The sequence below is a fragment of the Pleurodeles waltl genome, chromosome 8 (genome assembly GCF_031143425.1).
Source record: "Pleurodeles waltl isolate 20211129_DDA chromosome 8, aPleWal1.hap1.20221129, whole genome shotgun sequence".
Lineage (NCBI taxonomy): Eukaryota > Metazoa > Chordata > Amphibia > Caudata > Salamandridae > Pleurodeles > Pleurodeles waltl.
Genome location: NC_090447.1, coordinates 829,272,964 through 829,293,466, shown reverse-complemented (window position 1 = coordinate 829,293,466; position 20,503 = coordinate 829,272,964). Strand labels below are relative to the sequence as shown.

Here is a 20,503-nt window from a genome sequence, read left to right as displayed (position 1 = left end):
CCCCCTCGTGAACCTGGCATTGTGCACTCATCCGACTGAGGTGCTCCCCCCCTTTCCCTTCCCCCTGTGGTGCCTGTTTTATTTCGACCTGATGCCCCTGCAGTGTTCTCTCCGTTTCGATCGGGCATCTTGTGTGGGCCTCGCCCATGCATTTTGGGCCCAGTGGTCCACGGACTATGTGGTGCAGTATATGGACTTGAAATCTTGGTGTATATATTTGTTAACAGTGTATATATATTTTTGAGTAATGGATTTTTCTTGATTACAATTGTTCAAATCATTTCCTTTTGTCCTTGCGTTCTTCCAGGGGGGGCTGGGGGGGGATGTAACGTTTCAACATGTATTGGTGTGTGTGTTGTGGGTGAGGGTGGAGGTGGGGGTGTTGCGTGTGTGTGTCACTCTCTTTTCCCTCCCCCCTCCCCCCTCCCCTGTGTTGTAGGTGCAGTACTCACCGTGGTCATCGCTGCCGTCGTCCGTGCTCCTGGTAGAGGAGAAGGAAGACAATCGCAGGGAGTATTTGGAGTTCTAGCTCCATGGCATCCTGGTTCCTCGTGGGGTGTGTAGAGGTGAGCGTTTTCCCTTCCAATTCCTTTTTCCGCCGTGTTTTTGTGCACGTTGAATCCGCCCCGGAAAAGGTGGCGGATTGGACTGTCATAATAGTGTGGACGGTACACTGTCTTCCGCCTGTCTGTTGGCAGTGACTGCCATGCTGTTTGTTTGTACCGCCGTGGTGGTCGGAGTGTTAAAGTGGCTGTCTATGTTGGCGGTTTCCGCCACAGTCGTGATTCCTTTTTATTTCCAGCGGCCAGTTGGCGGTCTTACCGCCGCTTTAACACTAACCGCCAGGGTTGTAATGAGGGCCATAATGTCTAGAAATACAAGAACCTTCTAGAATACTGCCTCAGAACAAACACTGCCTTTTTAACATGAGCACTAAAGGCTGTCTGAAAACCATCCTGGAAAACAATTGGAATAGTACTAGGAACTTAAGATGCACAAAGAACGTCACATTTAGGATTTGTCATCTTCACAGAATAAATATGTGCACTTTAATAACATTACACTTCAAAGTTTTTTGTATGGCCATGAAATGATTGCAGACACTGTTACCGATCTGGGCATCAAGTTTTACATGAGGGAAATGAATCGTGCACTCTGCCGATTCCAACAGGAATATGTAAATGTCTTGAAATGATCGCACAAGCCTTTGCTGATCTGAACACCAAGTCTAACATGTGGGAAATAAATAGCGCACACAGCCGATTCTAACAAGAGTATGCAAATGCCATGAAATGATCGCGCAAACCTTTGCCGATCCGAACACCAAGACTGTCATGCAGGAAATGAATCGCGCACACAGCCGATTGTAACAAGAGTATGCAAATGCCATGAAACGATCGCGCAAACCTTTGCCGCTCCGAACACCAAGATTGTCATGCAGGAAATGAATCGCGCACACAGCCGATTCTAACAAGAGTATGCAAATGCCATGAAACGATCACGCAAATCTTTGCCGATCCGAACAGCAAGTTTATCATGCACGAAATGAATTGCGCACACAGCCTATTCTAACAAGAGTATGCAAATGCCATGAAATGATCGCGCAATCCTTTGCCGGTCCGAATACCAAGATTGTAATGGAGGAAATGAATCGCGCACACAGCCGATTCTAACAAGAGTATGCAAACGCCATGCAACGATCGCACAAATCTTTGCCGATCCGAACACCAAGTTTATCATGCACGAAATGAATCGCGCACACAGCCTATTCTAACAAGAGTATGTGAATGCCATGAAACGATCGCGCAAACCTTTGCCGATCCGAACACCAAGATTGTCATGCAGGATATGAATCACGCACACAGCCGATTCTAACAAGAGTATGCAAATGCCATGAAAAGAACGCGCAAACCTTTGCCGATCCGAACACCAAGATGGTCATGCAGGAAGTGATTCGCACACACAGCCGATTCTAACAAGAGCATGCAAATGCCATGAAACGATCGAGCAAACCTTTGCCGATCCGAACACCAAGATTAACATCAGAGCAATGCTTTGCGTACTCTGAAAGTTTCAAGAATAGCCCCAAAAATGTAAGAGTCTTTTTAGAGCGGGGTCGGGGGCCCAGCCCGACCACCGTCTTACCACCCTGCTCTAGGATCACCAAGATAATGCTGGGCAGGCCTGGAACTTCAAGGTAGGCCTCCGGAACAGGAGCTCAGGAAATTGCTGCTGCTCTTTACCGGGACCTCTGAATAGTGAGGATGTGGAGCTGGGCTGGCTCCCTTAAATAGAGTCTGGCCCAGCCCACAGACCACACCCAGTCATGCTGCAGAGAAAACTTCTAGAAGGTCCTAGAAAGGGACCACACCCTAACACACTCATTAAGTCTGCAGCAATACCTTGCAATTGAACAGTTATTGCAAACATCATTAATAGTGTTTTTCAAGGTTAAAGTCTGGAATGCAAAAAGTTAACAAACTGTGTGAATTACGCTCTTGCATAAAGGCTGGGTTTTTGCATTTTCGTCACCCGTAGAGCGTGCACTGTCCTGATGTTGACACCTAGATACCCAGGGCATTGGGGTTCCAGGAGATCCATATGGGCTGCAGCGTTTCTTTTGCGACCCATAAGGAGCTCAGACAAAACCTTACACAGGACTGCCACTGCAGACTGGTTGAAATAGTGCATACACTATTTCACAGCCATTTTCACTGCATTTAAGTAACTTATAAGTCACATATATGTCAAGCCTTCACTTGCTGAAGGTTAGGTGCAAAATTACTAAGTGTGAGGGCACCCTTGCACTAGCAAGCAAAGGTGCCCCCACATAGTACAGAGCCATTTCCGCGGACTTTGGGAGTGTGGGGACGCCATTACATGCATGCACTACATATAGGTAAATACCTAAATGTAGCTTCACAATGGTAACTCCGAATAGGGCCATGTAACATGTCTAAGATCATGAAATTGTCCCTCCATTCCAAATGTGGTATTTTGGAGCCAATTCCATGCATCCTGGGGGCTCCACCATGGACCCCCAGTACTGCCAAACCAGCTCTCTGAGGCTTGCATTGCAGCTACAGCTGCTGCCACCTCACAGACAGGGTTCTGCCCTCCTGGGGTCGGGTTAGCCCAGTCCCAGGAAGGCAGAACAACACATTTCCTCTGAGAGCAGGGTGTTACACCCTCTCCCTTTTGAAATAGGTGTTACAGGCGGGGGGTAGCCTCCCCCAGCATCTGGAAATGCTTTGAAGGGCACAGATGTTGCCCTCTGTGCATAAACCAGTCTGCACCGGTTCAGGGACCCTTTCTCCCCTGCTCTGGTGGGAAACTGGACAAAGGAAAGGGGAGTGACCACTCCCCTGTCCATCACCACCCTAGGGGTGGTGCCCAGAGCTCCTCCAGTATGTCCCAGACTTCTGCCATCTTACTTTGCAAGGTGTGGGGCACTCTGGAGGGCTTTGAGTGCCCAGTGCCAGCAGGTGACGTCAGAGACCCCTCCTGATAGGTCCATACCTGATAAGGTAGCCAATCCCCCTCTCAGGGCTATTTAGGGTCTCTCCTGTGGGTTCTCTTCAGATTCTGCTTGCAAGTTTCCTTCAGGAATCCTCTGCAACAACTTCAGACTCTTCTGACCTTGGATCAACCATAGCCTGCTCCAAGAAATGCTGTAACTGCAACAAAGTGTCTACAAGAGACTCTTCTTCAGCAACCTCATCTCCAAGTCAACAACTACAACAGTTTCCATGGTGTGCATGGTCTAGGGACTCCCTGTCTTCATCCTGCACCAGAAGGACCAAAGAAATCTCCTGTGGAGTGATGGAGTCACTCCCCTGCTCCAAGCAGGCACCTTCCAAGGTGACGACCGGTACACTCGGACTCCTCTCACGGCAATAAGCTTGCTCCTAAGGACACAGAGGGTGGACATCATCGACATAGACTATCCTGACTCCTCTCACGGCAATAAGCTTGCTCCTAAGGACACAGAGGGTGGACATCATCGACATAGACTATCCTGAGGTCCTTTTGATGCAATTTGGAAGAGGAAAGACCTTGCCTTCCCCAAGAATGACGGTACCTCTGTGTATTGTGTCTTTTTCGCCTCCAGAGGCCTCTGGGCACTCTTTGCAAAATTCCTTCATGCACAGCCTGGCCCAGTTCCCCGGTACTCCACCCTGCGACGCTCAGCTCATTGAGTTGTTCTCCGGCGGAGTGGGACCTTCTTTTGTTGTGCTGCATCAGCCATGTTTTGCACCTCCTTTGAACCTGGATCCTGTGGCTTCTGGGGGTGCTGGCTGGCATCCTGAGGGCTATCTACAGTGCTGAGAGCCCCCTCCTCCTTTTCAGACAGAGTTGAGGCCCCCCCGATCCCTTCTGGGTCCATCTAGCACCATTTGGATGAAAAACACACTTTTGTCATAGCCAAGGCTTGTTGGCAACTTCTTACAAAATCCCATCTGCAACGGTCTTCATGCCATGGGACATCTTTTGCATCATGCAGGAACCCACTGGTATCTTCCTAGGGTGCATTTCTGCAGTCTTCGACTAACCAGGGACTCTTCTTTTGTTCCCTCTACTGGGTTGGCAGGGGATCCTGTCCTTCCTGGAACAAGTGCAGTGTGTGCAGAATCGCTTGGAGAGTAAGAATAGAGTAAAGGTAAGTAAATTACCCCACCCCAGAGCCCAGAAAAGCAGGAGTAAAGTACTGCACGTTTCCTTAGGACACACTACACCTCATGTTTGGGATTTTGCAGCAGCCAACCATTCTGCAAAGAACAACTGATGGATTCTTGGATCTGAAGACCTGCAAAGGATGGGGACCAAGTCCAGAAGTTGAAAGAAGTTCCAGGAAGGACAGAAGCCCCTGCCAACCCAGAAGAGGGTGCAAAAGAAGAGTTCCTGGTTAGCTGAAGACTGCAGGAATGCACCCTAGGAAGATGCTAGTGGGTTCCTGGAAGGAAATGCCTCCTTGACATGGTTACCCCCTGAAGTTTTGCCTTTGCTGATGCCAAGTTATGATTTGAAAGTGTGCTGAGGCCTGCTAACCAGGCCCCAGCACCAGTGTTCTTTCCCTAAACTGTACCTTTGTCTCCACAATTGGCACAACCCTGGCACCCAGGTAAGTCCCTTGTAACTGGTACCCCTGGTACCAAGGGCCCTGGGGCCAGGGAAGGTCTCTAAGGGCTGCAGCATGTCTTATGCCACCCTAGGGACCCCTCACTCAGCACATACACACTGCTTGTCAGCTTGTGTGTGCTGGTGGGGAGAAAATGACCAAGTTGACATGGCACTTCCCTCAGAGTGCCATGCAAACCTCACACTGCCTATGGCATAGAAAAGTCACCCCTCTAGCAGGCCTTACAGCCCGAAGGCAGGGTGCACTATACCACAGGTGAGGGCCTAGGTGCATGAGCACTATGCCCCTACAGTATCTAAGCAAAACCTTAGACATTGTAAGTGCAGGGTAGCCATAGGAGTATATGGTTCGGGAGTCTGTCATACACGAACTCCACAGCACCATAATGGCTACACTGAAAACTGTGAAGTTTGGTATCAAACTTCTCAGCACAATAAATGCACACTGATGCCAGTGTACATTTTATTGTGAAATACACCCAGAGGGCATCTTAGAGATGCCCCCTGAAAACATACCCAACTTCCAGTGTGGGCTGACTAGTTTTTTCCAGCCTGCCACACAGCAGACATGTTGCTGGCCACATGGGGAGAGTGCCTTTGTCACTCTGTGGCCAGGAACAAAGCCTGTACTGGGTGGAGGTGCTTCTCACCTCCTCCTGCAGGAACTGTAACACCTGGCGGTGAGCCTCAAAGGCTCACCTCCTTTGTTACAGCGCCACAGGGCATCCCAGCTAGTGATGATGCCCGCCCCTCTGGCCACTGCCCCCACTTTTTGCGGCAAGGCTGGAGGAGATAATGAGGAAAACAAGGAGGAGTCATTGCCCAGTCAGGACAACCCCTAAGGTGTCCTGAGCTGAGGTGACTGTGACTTTTCGAAATCCTGCATCTTGCAGATGGAGGATTCCCCCAATAGGAATAGGGATGTGCCCCCTCCCCACAGGGAGGAGGCACAAAGAGGGTATAGCCACCCTAAGGGCCAGTAGCCATTGGCTACTGCCCTCCCAGACCTAAACACACCCCTAAATTGAGTATTTAGGGGCTCCCAGAAACGAGGAAGATAGATTCCTGCAACCTAAAGAAGAAGAAGGACTGCTGACCTGAAGCCCTGCAGTGAAGACGGAGATGACAACTGATTTGGTCCCAGCCCCACCGGCCTGTCTCCCTACTTCGAAGAAAACTGCTACAGCGATGCATCCAACAGGGTCCAGCGACCTCTGAAACCTCAGAGGACTACCCTGCATCTAAAGGACCAAGAAGCTCCCGAGAACAGCAGCCCTGTTCAAGAAACTGCAACACTTTGTAACAAAGAAGTAACTTTTAAAGACCACACGTTTCCCGCCGGAAGCTTGAGACTTTCCACTCTGCACCCAACGCTCCTGGCTTGACCTGCGGAAAACTAACACTACAGGGAGGACTACCCGGCGACTGCGAGCCCATGAGTAGCGAGAGTTGACCACCCTGAGCCCTCATAGCGACGCCTGCAAAGGATATCCAGATGCCCCCCCTTACCGCAACTGCCTGTTTCAAGGAATCCGACGCCAGGAAACCACACTGCACCCGCAGCCCCCAAGACCTGAAGGAACCAAACTCCAGTGCAGGAGCGACCCCCAGGCGACCCTCTGCCTAGCCCAGGTGGTGGCTACCCTGAGGAGCCCCCCGTGCCTGAATGCATCGCTGAAGAGACCCTGGATCTCCCCATTGATTCCTATTGAAAACCCGTCGCCTGTTTGCACTCTGTACCCGGCCGCCCCTGTGCCTCTGAGGGTGTACTTTCTGTGCTTGCTTGTGTCCCCCCCTGTGCCCTCCAAAACCCCCCTGGTCTGCCCTCCGAAGTCACGGGTACTTACCTGCTGGCTGACTGGAACCGGGGCACCCCTATTTCCATTGAAGCCTATGTGTTTTGGGCACCACTTTGACCTCTGCACCTGACCGGCCCTGAGCTGCTAGTTTGGTAACTTTGGGGTTGCCTTGGACCCCCAACGGTGGGCTACCTTGGACCCAACTTTGAACCCTGTAAGTGTTTTACTTACCTGTGAACTTAACATTTACTTACCTTCCCAGGAACTGTTGATTTTTGCACTGTGTCCACTTTTAAAATAGCTTGTTGTCATTTTTGTCAAAACTGTACATGCTATTGTGATTATTCAAAGTTCCTAGAATACCTGAGTGAAATACCTTTCATTTAAAGTATTGTTTGTAAATCTTGAACCTGTGGTTCTTAAAATAAACTAAGAAAATATATTTTTCTATATAAAAACCTATTGACCTGGAATTGGCTTTGAGTGTGTGTTCCTCATTTATTGCCTGTGTGTGTACAACAAATGCTTAACACTACCCTCTGATAAGCCTACTGCTCGACCACACCACCACAAAATAGAGCATTGAAATTATTTCTTTTTGCCACTATCTTACCTCTAAGGGGAACCCTTGGACTCTGTGCACACTATTTCTTACTTTGAAATAGTACATACAGAGCCAACTTCCTACAGTTCCTGCATGATGCAAAAGATGGCTCACGACGTGAAGACTGTTGCAGACGAGATTTGGTGTTGGAAGTTGTCAACAAGCCTTGGCTATGAAAACAGTGCGTTTTGCGTCAAAATGGCACTGGATGGACCGAGAAGGGACCTAGGGGTCTCAACTGTATGTGAGGAGGAAGAGGGGGCTCTCAGCACTTTAGAGAGCTCTCAGGATGCCAGCCAGCACCCCCGGGAGTCGCAGGATCCAGGGACAAAGGAGGTGTAAAATGCAGTTGATGCAGCACAACAAAGGAAGATCCCACGCTGCCGGAGAACAACTCAGCGAGTTGAGCATAGCAGGATGGAGTGTTAGGGACCTGGCCAGGCTGTGCACAAAGGAATTTGGCAAGTAGTGCACAGAGGCCTCATGAGGTGAAGAAGACGCAGTACACAGGGGTACCATCGCTCTCAGGAAAGTCAAGGTCTTACCTCCTCCAAATTGCGTCAGCAGGACCTCAGAACAGTCTATGTTGATGATGTCCACCCTCTGTGTCCTTAGGAACATGCTCATCACTGTGAGAGGAGTCTCAGGGTACCGGTCGTTGTCTTGGAAGGTGCCTGCTTGGAGCAGGAGAGTGACTCTGTCAATCCACTGGAGATTTCTTCGGTCCTTCTGGTGCAGGATGAAGACATGGAGTCCCCAGAGCATGCACACCATGGAAACTGTTGCAGTTGCTGACTTGGAGCTGAGGTTGCTGAAGAAAAGTGTCTTTTGTAGACACTTTGTTGCAGTTACAACATTTCTTGGAGCAGGTTGCATTGATCCGAGGTCAGAAGAGTCTGAAGTTGTTACATAGGATTCCTGAAGGAAACTTGCACGCAGAATCTGAAGAGAACCCACAGGAGAGACCCTAAATAGCCCTGAGAGGGGGATTGGCTACCTTGTCAGGTATGGACCTATCAGGAGGGTTCTTTGGCATCACCTGCTGGCACTGGCCACTCAGAGCACTCCACAGTGCCCCTACACCTTGCAAATCAAGATGGCTGAAGTCTGGGACACACTGGAGGAGCTCTGGGTACCACCCCTGGGGTGGTGATGGACAGGGGAGTGGTCACTCCCCTTTCCTTTGTCCAGTTTCACACCAGAGCAGGGGATAAAGGGTCTCTGAACCTGTGTAGACTGGTTTATGCACGGAGGGCACCATCTGTGCCCTTCAAAGTATTTCCAGAGGCTGGGGGAGGCTACCCCTCCCCAGCCTGTAACACCTATTTCCAAAGGGAGAGGGTGTAACACCCTGCTTTCAGAGGCAATGCTTTGTTCTGCCTTCCTGGGAGTGGGCTGCCCAGGCCCCAGGAGGGCAGAACCCTGTCTGTGAGGTGGCAGCAGCTGTAGCTGCAATGCAAGCCTCAGAGAGCTGGTTTGGCAGTACTGGGGGTCCATGTTGGAGCCCCCAGGATGCATGGAAGTAGCTCCCCAATACCAGATTTGCAAAGGGGGACAATTCCATGATCTTAGACATGTTACATGGCCCTATTTGGAGTTACCATTTTGAACCTACATATAGGCATTGACCTATATGTAGTGCACTTATGTAATGGCGTCCCCGCACTCACAAAGTCCCTGAATTATGTGGGGGCACCTTTGCTAGTGCAAGGGTGCCCTCACACTTAGAAACTTTGCACCTAACCATCAGCAAGTGAAGGTTAGACATATAGGTGACTTATAAGTTACTTAAGTGCAGTGAAAATGGCTGTGAAATAGTGTGTGTACTACTTCACACAGGCTGCATTGGCAGTCCTGTGTAAGGGTTTGTCTGAGCTCCCTATGGGTGGCAAAAGAAATGCTGCAGCCCATATGGATCTCCTGGAACCCCAATGCCCTGGGTACCTACGTACCATATACTAGGGACTTATAAAGGGGGTCCAGTATGCCAATTTAAATTGGTAAATGAAGTCACTGGCCTACAGTGACAAATTTAAAAGCAGAGAGAACATAAGCGCTGAAGTTCTGGTTAGCAGAGCCTCAGTGACACAGGTAGGCACTACAAAGGCATACACATTCGGCCATAAATTATGAGCACTTGGTCCTGACCAGCAGGATCCCAGTGAGACAGGCAAAAACATACTGACATACAGGTAAAAATGGGGGTAACTTGCCAAGGAAGACGATACTTTCCTACACCTGAACATTGATAGAATGTGTGTGCTTGCGGTTCCAATATAGGTGTTCTGTTGCTGCAGGTGACACCAGTTACACATGAGTGCAGTCCATTGCACACAGCACATGCCGAAACCCAGCAATTTGATAGAAACCTTGCTGGTCTCCTGCTGCAGCTGCTGGCTGCCAATTAAGAACTACACTTTGCACTACAGCATCAACAGCCCACGTGACCGCCAGCGTGGTGCTCCAATAACAACTGTCTATGACTGACAGCCTCCTCCACCGCAACTAGACTCCTTGGCCAACCTTTGAGAATGTAACTTTTGCAGCAGGACTTACGTGGTCCCTGTATGAGTCTCACACTGCATTGAGGTTGGCCTGAACTTGTGACTTTCCCCCAGGTGGTGGTGGATGGGTCTGCGGCATGTGCCAAGCTGGAGAGGTACCACTTCCATGTTGTCCTAGCAGTTTCCAAAGCTCCTTCTGTGTCTTTTCCTCAAGTGGTAGTGTGTGAGCCTCTTTTTACCACCTGGTCTAACCAGGCATCACAATTTGGTGCTAATCGGGCTTAGCGTCATTTTTTGAGTCCGCTTCCTTAGTTGGCTTCATTTTTGCATCGCAGGATAAATATGGCGCTAGGGGGTTAGCGTTATGTTTAGGACGGGAATGCCTACTTTGCATCTCATTGACACAAGGTGGTTTCGCGCAACATGGCGCTAACTCCAATATTTTGATGCTAGATGGATCTAGAGTAAAAAAATAAATATGGAATTGGGTTAGCACCATTTTAGCGTTAAAATAAATTACAATGGCACAAGCCAAGTATAAATATGCACCTTAATTTACTTTTAGGTCCCCAGTGAAGGGGTACTTCATGTACCCACGACCTGTAAATTAAATGCTGTTAGTGACCTTCACACCTTATTGTGCCACCCATTTAAGTAGCCCTTCTAAATACATCCCAGGCCTGCCATTGCAACCTGTGTGAAGTTTTAAACTGCCAGTTCAACTTGCAAAATAACCTCTTTGCCAGATGTAAACCTTACCGCTAGAGTAGGCCGTAAATAGCCTTTACGGCAGGGTGCAGTCTATTTAAAAAGTTGGACATGTATGTTTAAGTTTTACATTTATTGGTAGTGAAAAGCTCCCAAATTAGCTTTTTACTAGTCCAGTGCCTACCTCTCTCATAGGATAACAATGGATTATGGGGGTTATTCTAACTTTGGAGGAGTGTTAATCCGTCCCAAAAGTGACGGTAAAGTGACGGATATACCACCAGCCGTATTACGAGTTCCATAGGATATAATGGACTCGTAAAACGGCTGGTGGTAAATCCGTCACTTTTCCGTCACTTTTGGGACGGATTAACACCTCCTCCAAAGTTAGAATAACCCCCTATGTTTTTACATTTAGTAAGTGAACCGGGGCCACTGGAATGAAGCTATTCCACGACTGCAGCATTTTTTGTTTAGTTATAGATTTGTCACATCTGCCACACAATTCAACATCTGCTTTATAATCTGCATATTTTAACCAACAAAAATTGCTTCTAGCTCAAACGGTTCAAAAGATATTAAAATACAGAGACATGTGTTGCAGCGCAATAAAAGGTCTTTTGCAAAGGTTGCCTGGTCACTTTTTATTGCTTATTGCTACATGTGGGTATTAAACTGGTACTAACGTGGTGCAACAAAACTCAATGTTTAAAAGTGGAAGAAATGGCAAAATAATGAAGTTATACTATCAAGACTATGCTGCATAATTTGCTTTTGCTTGCACCATAATTTAGTCAACCCTGACGCAAACCTTTGCCCTCCCCTGCTGCATAATTCCAGTAACCCTGGTGACAATTTTAATAACTTTTTAAATATTTTGTAATACATATATGTTATATTTGACCCACTCCCATGCCTCACTTCCTCAAATGACTTGCCTTTCTCATTCTTTGGAAACGTGAGCCAAGCTACCAGACGTTTAAGCACAGGTTAATTTAGTGACATGCTGTGGTTCACCCTGACAAGGATTGTGGTTGTTGCCAGAGTAGGGTTTCACCTCCTCAACCCATAACCCAATTTCTCACAAATATTGACTGAAAATGTTTTTTTATATAAGAGGGGACTAGTGGTTTTCAAATTATGTAATGCTGTGCCCATGTGAGAAAAACATTTTTGAGTTGCACTTACCTCAAACTCTGACATGCATGGTGATGGAACATAAGGGTTCATAGATGTACCTGAGAGAGAGAAAGCCTATTAATTTGGTTCACAGTGGATACTGAACTGCAATGTGAGAAGAACAAAACTGGGCAATTCTTGTCTTACTTTTGTTTTGTATACAGTCTTCTCTTCTCATTAGCTCCCTATTGTGTCTGCTTCCCTCATGGCCCCATCTTGTATTACAGCCTGATATGCTGTCAAGGCACACCTCTCCAGCGCACATCACCTATCAGAGATAGCTAAACTGATACATTATTAGCTACTTGTCCTATTACTGTACATTTTTCCGGAGAGTGTCCCTTTCATCTGCAAATGTCCTCTATTCCCTTCATAATCACATTTTCTATCTTCTCTTCCTTTACTGCCTCTTTCTTGTGCGTGTTCACTATCTCATCACTTCTCCTTAATGCCTATCTAGATCAAACATTATTGTCTCTTTTCAATGCCAGCACTTCCCTTATCCATCACTGTCCACTTCTTTCACTAGTGCCTATTTCTCGTGTTGCAGTCTTCTTCCATTAGTGTCCACTTCTCATCACTATTGCATCTGTCAGAACCACTTTCAGGTGGCTGGGGGCATGCTGGATTTACTGGTCCCAGCAGTGAGGGATGTGGCCTTTTACTCCTGATGTCCAAGGAACTGACCAACTATGGGTCCTAAGTAACCGGGCCAAGCACTGTTCCTTCAGCACCTGACTGTCATCGATAGCACTTGTTGAACAGTCCAAGGATCTTTAATGGGAGGTAGGTGCAAGATGTTTGTGGGCCCATAACTTAAAATTCACCCCCTGCAACTCCAATAAGATGATAGCCCAGTCCAAAACTGAACTTTAGTGTAAAAAGCAGTATTTATTACACATGCTAAACACAGCCCATTAAATAATACACACACTAGTCTCTCAAGGCTAACATTCTAGTGCTTGTCAGTGCAGTGCTCCAACCCACAGATACTCTAGCTCCCCTTTACTCAATACTATACTGTATCCCTAGTAGATTTTAGGAGGTGACCCCAGTTGCTGCCCACACTAGCAATGTGCATCAAAATCTGGCTTGACCTTGAATTTTTTTCAGATGGTATGAGTGGCACAGTTGCTAAATCCAACAGGTCTCATAAGGGCATAAGGACCTGTTTCCTTCTTAACCCAAAAACAGCCTTTAGAAGAGTTCAGAAGCTGTGATTCCTCTCTCTCCCATGCTCCACACTGAACAGCTCATACTGCACCCTTCCTGTGGTTAAATCAGCAAGCTGGGATGATCATAGACGCAATGTTTTCTGGATGCAGTGGCTCTTTCTTGTTCACAGATTCTTTCAGGAAGTCAGTTAAGCATCATCATCCTTGCAGGTGGCATCTAGACTTATTTCTGACCCCCTCCACTGCTAGCAGGGACTCCTAGATGGCGATGTCTTGAACCACCTTATTGCCCACCTCCTGGCAAACAGGGTCAAAGTTACAGACTGCAGTCCCAATCTAGTCACATTCTCTGGTCAACTACCCCAATAGTCTTGGTGGCCTCCTGCTGGCAAATAGTGGTCACAGATACACGCAACAGCTCACAGTCTCGTTTACATGGGTGATGGCCCAGCAATCTCAGTGTTACTCCTCCTGCCCCATGAGTTTCAGAGACATGGGTGAGGGTCCTAATGAGATCACTACCACTGGGTGATAGCCAGGCACATCATAGCAATCCCAACCGGGGTTGCGGACTTCCACATGAGAGTGAACATCTCTCAAAACACTCGCCCCAACTGAACTGTTTACCCAACATTCTGCTCACCAGGATCCACTTCCCAGGATCCTCACCAGGCTTCCTCCTCCTCACAAGCCACACTGGTCATAGGAGGCAGACAGAGTCTGGTGCTACAGGCCCAGTGCACGTATTCTTGGCTCCTGGGTGATGGCCCTTCACCCAGCTGGAAGACTGGCAGATCTTGGTCTTCAGTCTTGGTTCCAGCAGCAAGAACTCTTAGTGATTTTCCATCTCCTGGTGAAACTCTGCTGTTCAGCAAAGTACGGGGCACATGCTCCCACCTTTAAAGTCCAAACCCAGATGCAAATGTGATTTAGTGTTTGGCCTTTTAAATTCCTGTTGTGGTTGTCAGCACTTTTGAAGTGCTCTCTCCTCAACACTGCTATTTGTCAAAGGGACAGTCTGCCACACTAGGTGTGGCTCCTTTTCTGAGTGACCCAAAACAAAGGTTAAAGGAGTAATCCACAATCCCACGCGGCTGTCAGCCTCCACTGTAAAATGCCACATAAAGGTTCAAAGGACCAAGCCTTCATCTCTATCAGATTTCCTAATAGTGCCAAGCTTATCAGTTCCACTATCTTTCTAGCCATGCTGACCAGTTACTCTTCCTAGAATCAAAGAGCCCTTTGATGTGCACAGAGGATGACTGCTCTCCCTTCAGTATGTGGGTGTCCCACAAAGTGCTCAGGAATGTTAGCAAAATACGTTATGTCTGGGGGTTCTAAAGTGGAACTCTGAGCCCTCCATCGTATATACCATCCACAGCCACACAGATGTAACCCAGCACTCACATGCAAGTATCACACACAGTCTGTTGCTACACATACGCCATAGAGGCCAAGAGTGAGTTAAATACACAGTCAAGGAACTTTACACAAGTGGGTTCCTCTCCAGTGACACAGGCAATAGGCCTGTCAACATTATTGATTCTACTGAACACAAAAATGTGTATGGTATCACCTCTGGGTAAGGGCAGTCGCCACCTACCTTCATGAGGGTAGCGATTGGTGTTCCATTTCCATTCTAAACAGACTGCATTACGATGAAACAGGCCTAGGTAATGGCACACACATATGATCTGTGTTGGCCCATGACCAAATCTATGTGGAAGTGGTCCACATAAGGGCACTCAAGGAAAATGTGCATGTCCCTGCTCTCTGCTGTGACTGTCTACACCTCCTGTCACTGTATGACTCGCTATTCAGTGCCCACCTATAACATCAATGCCCACCTTCCCAATCAGTGTCCATTCCTTCCTTCAATGCCTACCCCTTTCCTATGACCATCCCCTTTTACTTCCTGTGTCTGCTTCTTTCATCATTTCTTCTTCTTAACTGTTTGTCTCTGTCACACCCCATTGTTTAACATATTCTTTCTTGTCACTTAATACACACCATACCTACCTCTTCCATGTATGGTTTACACTACCACACCTCCCTCTTGTCAATATTACATGTTTTTAAAGCCATCATAGCTCTCACTACCCCTTTTCTTATTGTAGCAGTCTCTCATTAATGGTTAGTTGCTAGCAGCTTTAAAAGATGGGTAGGGGTGAGACTGAATTAGTCAGTATTTTACTGACTCTTTCCCAGCACTTGCAGGCTTCCAGAGGTCTAGAGAAGCCTGGTGCCAGGCAATTATATCCTATAGCTGGCTTCCTTCAACGTATTAGCTGCCTGTGTGAAAACCTGAAATATATGAGATTGCAATCCACCTAAATTCATCTTCATTATTCACCTTCATACTTACCTCTTGGCTCCAGTCTCTAATGTTTTCAAAGGACAAACAAAACAGACAAAATAAAGCCCAACGCAAGTTTAACCCAAACAATGACAATGCAAACCCGTTCTCATCAATATGTTTCATTGTTGCGGGACTCACCTTCTTGACTACCTCAAAGCCCCAAGAGCGGGTGCCTCTGTGGTATGAAGACCTTTGATGGTGCCTACTGATAGAATCTCCCTAAAGAGTATGAAATAGTTATTTTCAAACTTTAGCTAATGTATTGTGTACCCAGTGCACAATAGACTTACATTATACCACAATTATTGATCAGTCTACATATTTCAGTGCATGTGTTATTCATTGCTGTATATAGACCTTCATGTATACCAGCAAATCACCACAAGGTCCCTACCCTATAGAAATTAGAGCACACTACTGAATTGTAAAACCGACAACAGTAGGTTAGTAATGTTAAAAGACTTGGGCTACTAAGATTCAAGCAAACCATACCTTTTTAGCATTCATCAGATATTTGGACATGGCAGTTCCCTTCCGGTTACAAAAAGTTACATGGTCAGCCACCCTCGATTTTGACAACCATTCACCAAAGTTTTAACGTTTTTATTTGTTTTTCAAAAACAAACTCTTAACGTTGGAGATTTCCCCCAGGGTACAGGGTCATTATTTTTCTTCATGATCAACAGTGGCCTGGCAGAATGCATTAGACTGTCCACTCTAAATACAGTGGGGGGTATGATGGCTTTACTCGAACAACCCCTAATCTGTTGGGCAGTTCAACATAACTTTCCACTAACAGAGCCAACAGGGGCTCCACCAAAGGAAAGCTGAAAGACAACCCACCTCTAAATGAGGTGGGTGAACTGTGAGTGTGATGAACACAGTAACCTGTCCACTGAACACTACATCAAGTCAACAGTTTACTTAGGGATTGGTGGATGATCCACCATCCCACCAGGATGGTAGAAATCATAACCTCCACTAACCTGTCTAAGAAAAGATCCCTGACAGCCTGGCGTGGGTCTCCAGCTTCCTGTATCTTTAGAGGAGACACCACTATGATAGCTCCTTTGAATGCCATGTAGCTTTGCAGTGCAGCTGCCATGTTTAATGCACCCACTCGGTAATTGTTTTTGTTTTGGAATTTGTTTTTGCAAAATAAAAAAATAATGGCTCTGAACCTTTGGTATTTTTTTTTCCAGTGTGTGTTTTTTTCCTGATTGGGACTGCAACCCTTTACTTGGCATTGTAAATGGGGGAAATGTATGTTACAACAGAGTAGATTGTTTGAGACCAACAGCCCTGTGACCATCGGTCTAAGATTTCCGCCAGCGAAGCTAGAGGAGGATCCACCAACAAAATCACTAAGGTTTGTGGGTGGACTGAGTATTTAACATAGATGGTACTTTGCCACATTTGTGGTGGGATAGCCTCTTCAGCATTCTATACATACAGGAGTCCATAAGGAAATTTATAATCCCATATTTATACTTTTTTTGTGCCACATTTGCGTCATTTTTTGACGCAAAAGTGGCGCAAACCTACAAAATATAACTGTATTTTGTAAGATTGTGCTGCTTTTGCATCAAAAAATTACACAAATGCGGCACAAAAAAAGTATAAATATGGGCTTTAGTCCGTGCAGAAAAGTCCCCAGCAATAGTGTCAAAAAGGGTAAAGAATTCAGCAAAGTCTTTGGTCATCGGCATTAGGGAAAAATGACAAAGTGTCCAGGGGGTCTGGCAATGACTAGAAGGACTCAAGCATGGCAAAAAGGAAAGTCTGCTCCCAAACATAGTCAAGGGGGGACTGACTTGCAGCAAAGTCAACTGAAGAATGCCACAAGTTCATCTGGGAATGGTAAATTTAAATCAGCATAATGTTCTAAATTTTGGATTTAAGGATTCTATCATCCAATCAGGAAAGATCAGGCATCTGTAACATCTTGCGATTCTCCTATCATGGTCACGGCAAAGGGGGTCAATCTTTTTCTTCTGTGCACAGTTTGCAACATTTTAATAACTTGTTCACAGTTCCTCCATGTACCTTTAGCCAAGGACAACTTCGCATACTCACGGAAAAATACAGTAGGACATTGAATCCCAAACAAAAATGCGATCTGAACCGCACCTTATGAAACATAACTATCGTTTCACGTGAACAAAACCTAAAAGAAATGTCACGTTCGCAAGTGAAAGTACATATTCTCATTAATTTCTGAACTGTCATAGGCCAAACAAATGACTGTAGTTAAGCAAGCAATGGAATTTCATGGCACCTTTAATTAAACTAAATTAAATAATTGAACATTAAAATCTTTTACCTGTCATTAAGAAATCATTTTTTACTCCATGTTATAATGCATTTTGGAAAGAAAGAAAAATTGTAAAATAACATTAATGGGTATGCCATAGAAGTACATTGGGAGAAAATACACAGGTGGCACTTAGGGGTTACTAATCACATATCAAAATCGTTTTAATGCAAACTGTTAATTAACATGAAAAGAAAACAGAAAACATCAAAACAAATTGCTTTAGTACTATACCACCAGGGGAAAACTCTGTAATCTACAGTGAATGCATATTACTATGGATCTTCTGTTAGACATTATCACACACAAATAAATATATGGTCAGGTTTAAGGCTATGTTGTGACCAAAATATGGCAGTCATATCTCTGCTGCATCAGGCCTGTTTAAACAACATAATAATGGAACTCTCTTCAGAAAGGAACCCATGGTAGATTTTATTTATCTGTAAATTGTTTTAAACTTAACTTTATTTGAATTTTAGGAGTTTGCTAATTTGTGCATTAAATACTGAATTACCAACAAATGACTGTAAATGTGAGTAGGAGGAAACTTATCAAGTCTTGATTAAAATGCCGGCCTAACAATCTTATTATCTTCTTACAGGGAAGGGACAAGTCAACACAAAAGAGTAACTGGAAAAACATGCAAAGACCCGTTTGCAGTGGTGTATAGGTAATGTTAATGGCATTTTCTTTGTAATGGAAATGAAAGTAATTGGACTAAACTTGTTCAAACGTATGTGGAACACTAAACTGAGCAACATGTGGCTTGTGCATTAATGAATTTCACCTAATGTGAATGTTACCAAGGGTCAGTGTTTTTACTCATTGATAGTAATTATCTTGATGATAATGTCCTCTTCCGTAGTCACCAAGCCAAATGGAACATGAACGGCAGAGTTTTATGAAGCGCATTTAGATGGGATAATTGAAAAAGAGAACAAGAACTCTTGGCCTTTTCCATATGCCCTGCATAAGCAATGAAGATTGACTGGCATTGTTTTGTAACTTGATAATATGTATTTTGCCAAGTACCAATCAGCCGGTACAGCTGTGTGAGTACCATTCGAATTTTCATGTGGACTATTATTAGCTCAAAAGATTCAAAGTTGTGAAAGGCTGACTTTTTGTGACTAGTGTTCTGACTGGTTAGTTTGTCAGTTAGATGACTCACGAAGAGCCTTTAAATAGCATGAAAATGCAGCACTCATTAAAACATATTTTTTTGTGAAATTGTCATCTTTGTCCTTAGTGCAATATGCTCTATATGATTTTTAAGTCTGGCCTTTGAGATTTGGAATAGAAACCATGCAGAAATTATGGGTGAACCTATTTTGCCAAACATACAAAAATGGATATCAGTACCATACCTAACTTTAGTCTTAGGAAAGTAAGATTTGGCAGACTGTAATTTGTCCATCAGGATGGCAGAAGACATTACATCTACAACCCTGACGGCCTACCATCCGCCATCCCAAAGGTCATCTCCGTTCACTGAAAGAAACCACTGCCATGGAAGTTCCTTTGAATGTACAAAACGTTTTCTGGGTGACCTCTGTAAGTTTTGACTTCAGTTCACCAAACGTTTCCAAAGTTTTTGTTTTTCAGAAACAGACTCCGATACTGGGAGTTTGCTTCTGAAAATTTAAAACTAATAACCACCATACCCTCGGAGATCTCTCCCAGAGTGTGGTACCATTATTGTTTTTTTTTTGCACCAGGATTTTGCTGGTGGTGACAGACAGAAAAGAAAAACACACACACATTACACAATTCATCCTATAGAGCCAGCACTGTCATGTCCTTTCTCTGACAGTATCTTTTCCTCTGGGCTTTGGAGGAAGAATTCCACCAATAGAGCAATGAATTCTAAAGTATTCAGAGTTTGTTCATTCCCCTGGAGGAGGCTGAGAAAATAGGCAAAATGTAGCTACATTTTATTCGTGAAAAAGGGGAAAAAGCGCTGTGCAAGTAAGTGTTTATTTTGTTTCCTAAAATGGCATCAATCAAAGATTTTATGTGCTAAAATCACTATCTTCCCAGCTTTATGAAACAAGCAGAGGTGTTTCAAAAATGATTTTGTATCATGGTTTTGGCATTTCTCTAAGAGGTAGTCTATTTTTCCTAAATTTCGTGCTTTCAATCTACTTCGACTGTGATGCCAGAGAGCTATACATTTTTGAGTAATAGACTAAATTCTGAATTCATCAAGGGGTCATTGTGTAGACCCCTCAAGATTTTTCCATAGAAACTACAGAGGATAATGACATTAACATAATTATTTATGATGTTAATGTGGCCCAACGAGGCCTAAATCTCGGCGCCGTATCCACAGAGTGGCTCAATGCATGCATTGCGCCACCCTGTAACCCTTTGTACTACATTATGCCTGTGCCAGGCATTATGTATGCAAAGGGGGTATTCCCCTTTTAGGGAATCCAGAAAGATGGCATGAGGAAATCTATGAGATTTCCTTGCGCCATTTTTTACGGCACTTTTAACGCCTACCCAAGAGCAGGCGTTAAAAGTGGGCTTCTGTTCTTTAGAATGGAGCCCTTGGTACTCTGCAGGAGTAGAGCCAATATACTGCAGAGTACATCAAAAGCGTCATGTGAAATTACGCTATTGCCCCCTACCCTGCACCATGGTTGGCCGTATTTTAAATACGGTGCACACATGGTGGTGTTAAGGGGCACAGGGAACGTGGCGCTGCACTCAGTTC

The 20,503-nt window shown here is 45.5% G+C and overlaps 1 protein-coding gene across 1 annotated transcript in view; it reads left to right on the top strand.

Annotated features, from left to right (window-relative positions):
* LOC138250335 (acetylserotonin O-methyltransferase-like) overlaps nucleotides 1–20,503 on the top strand; it is a 962,469-nt gene that overhangs the window by 244,203 nt on the left and 697,763 nt on the right. The window contains exon 4 of the mRNA XM_069205108.1: nucleotides 18,386–18,454. Coding sequence (XP_069061209.1) covers nucleotides 18,386–18,454 — 69 coding nt within the window. The remainder of the gene's footprint in view (nucleotides 1–18,385; nucleotides 18,455–20,503) is intronic.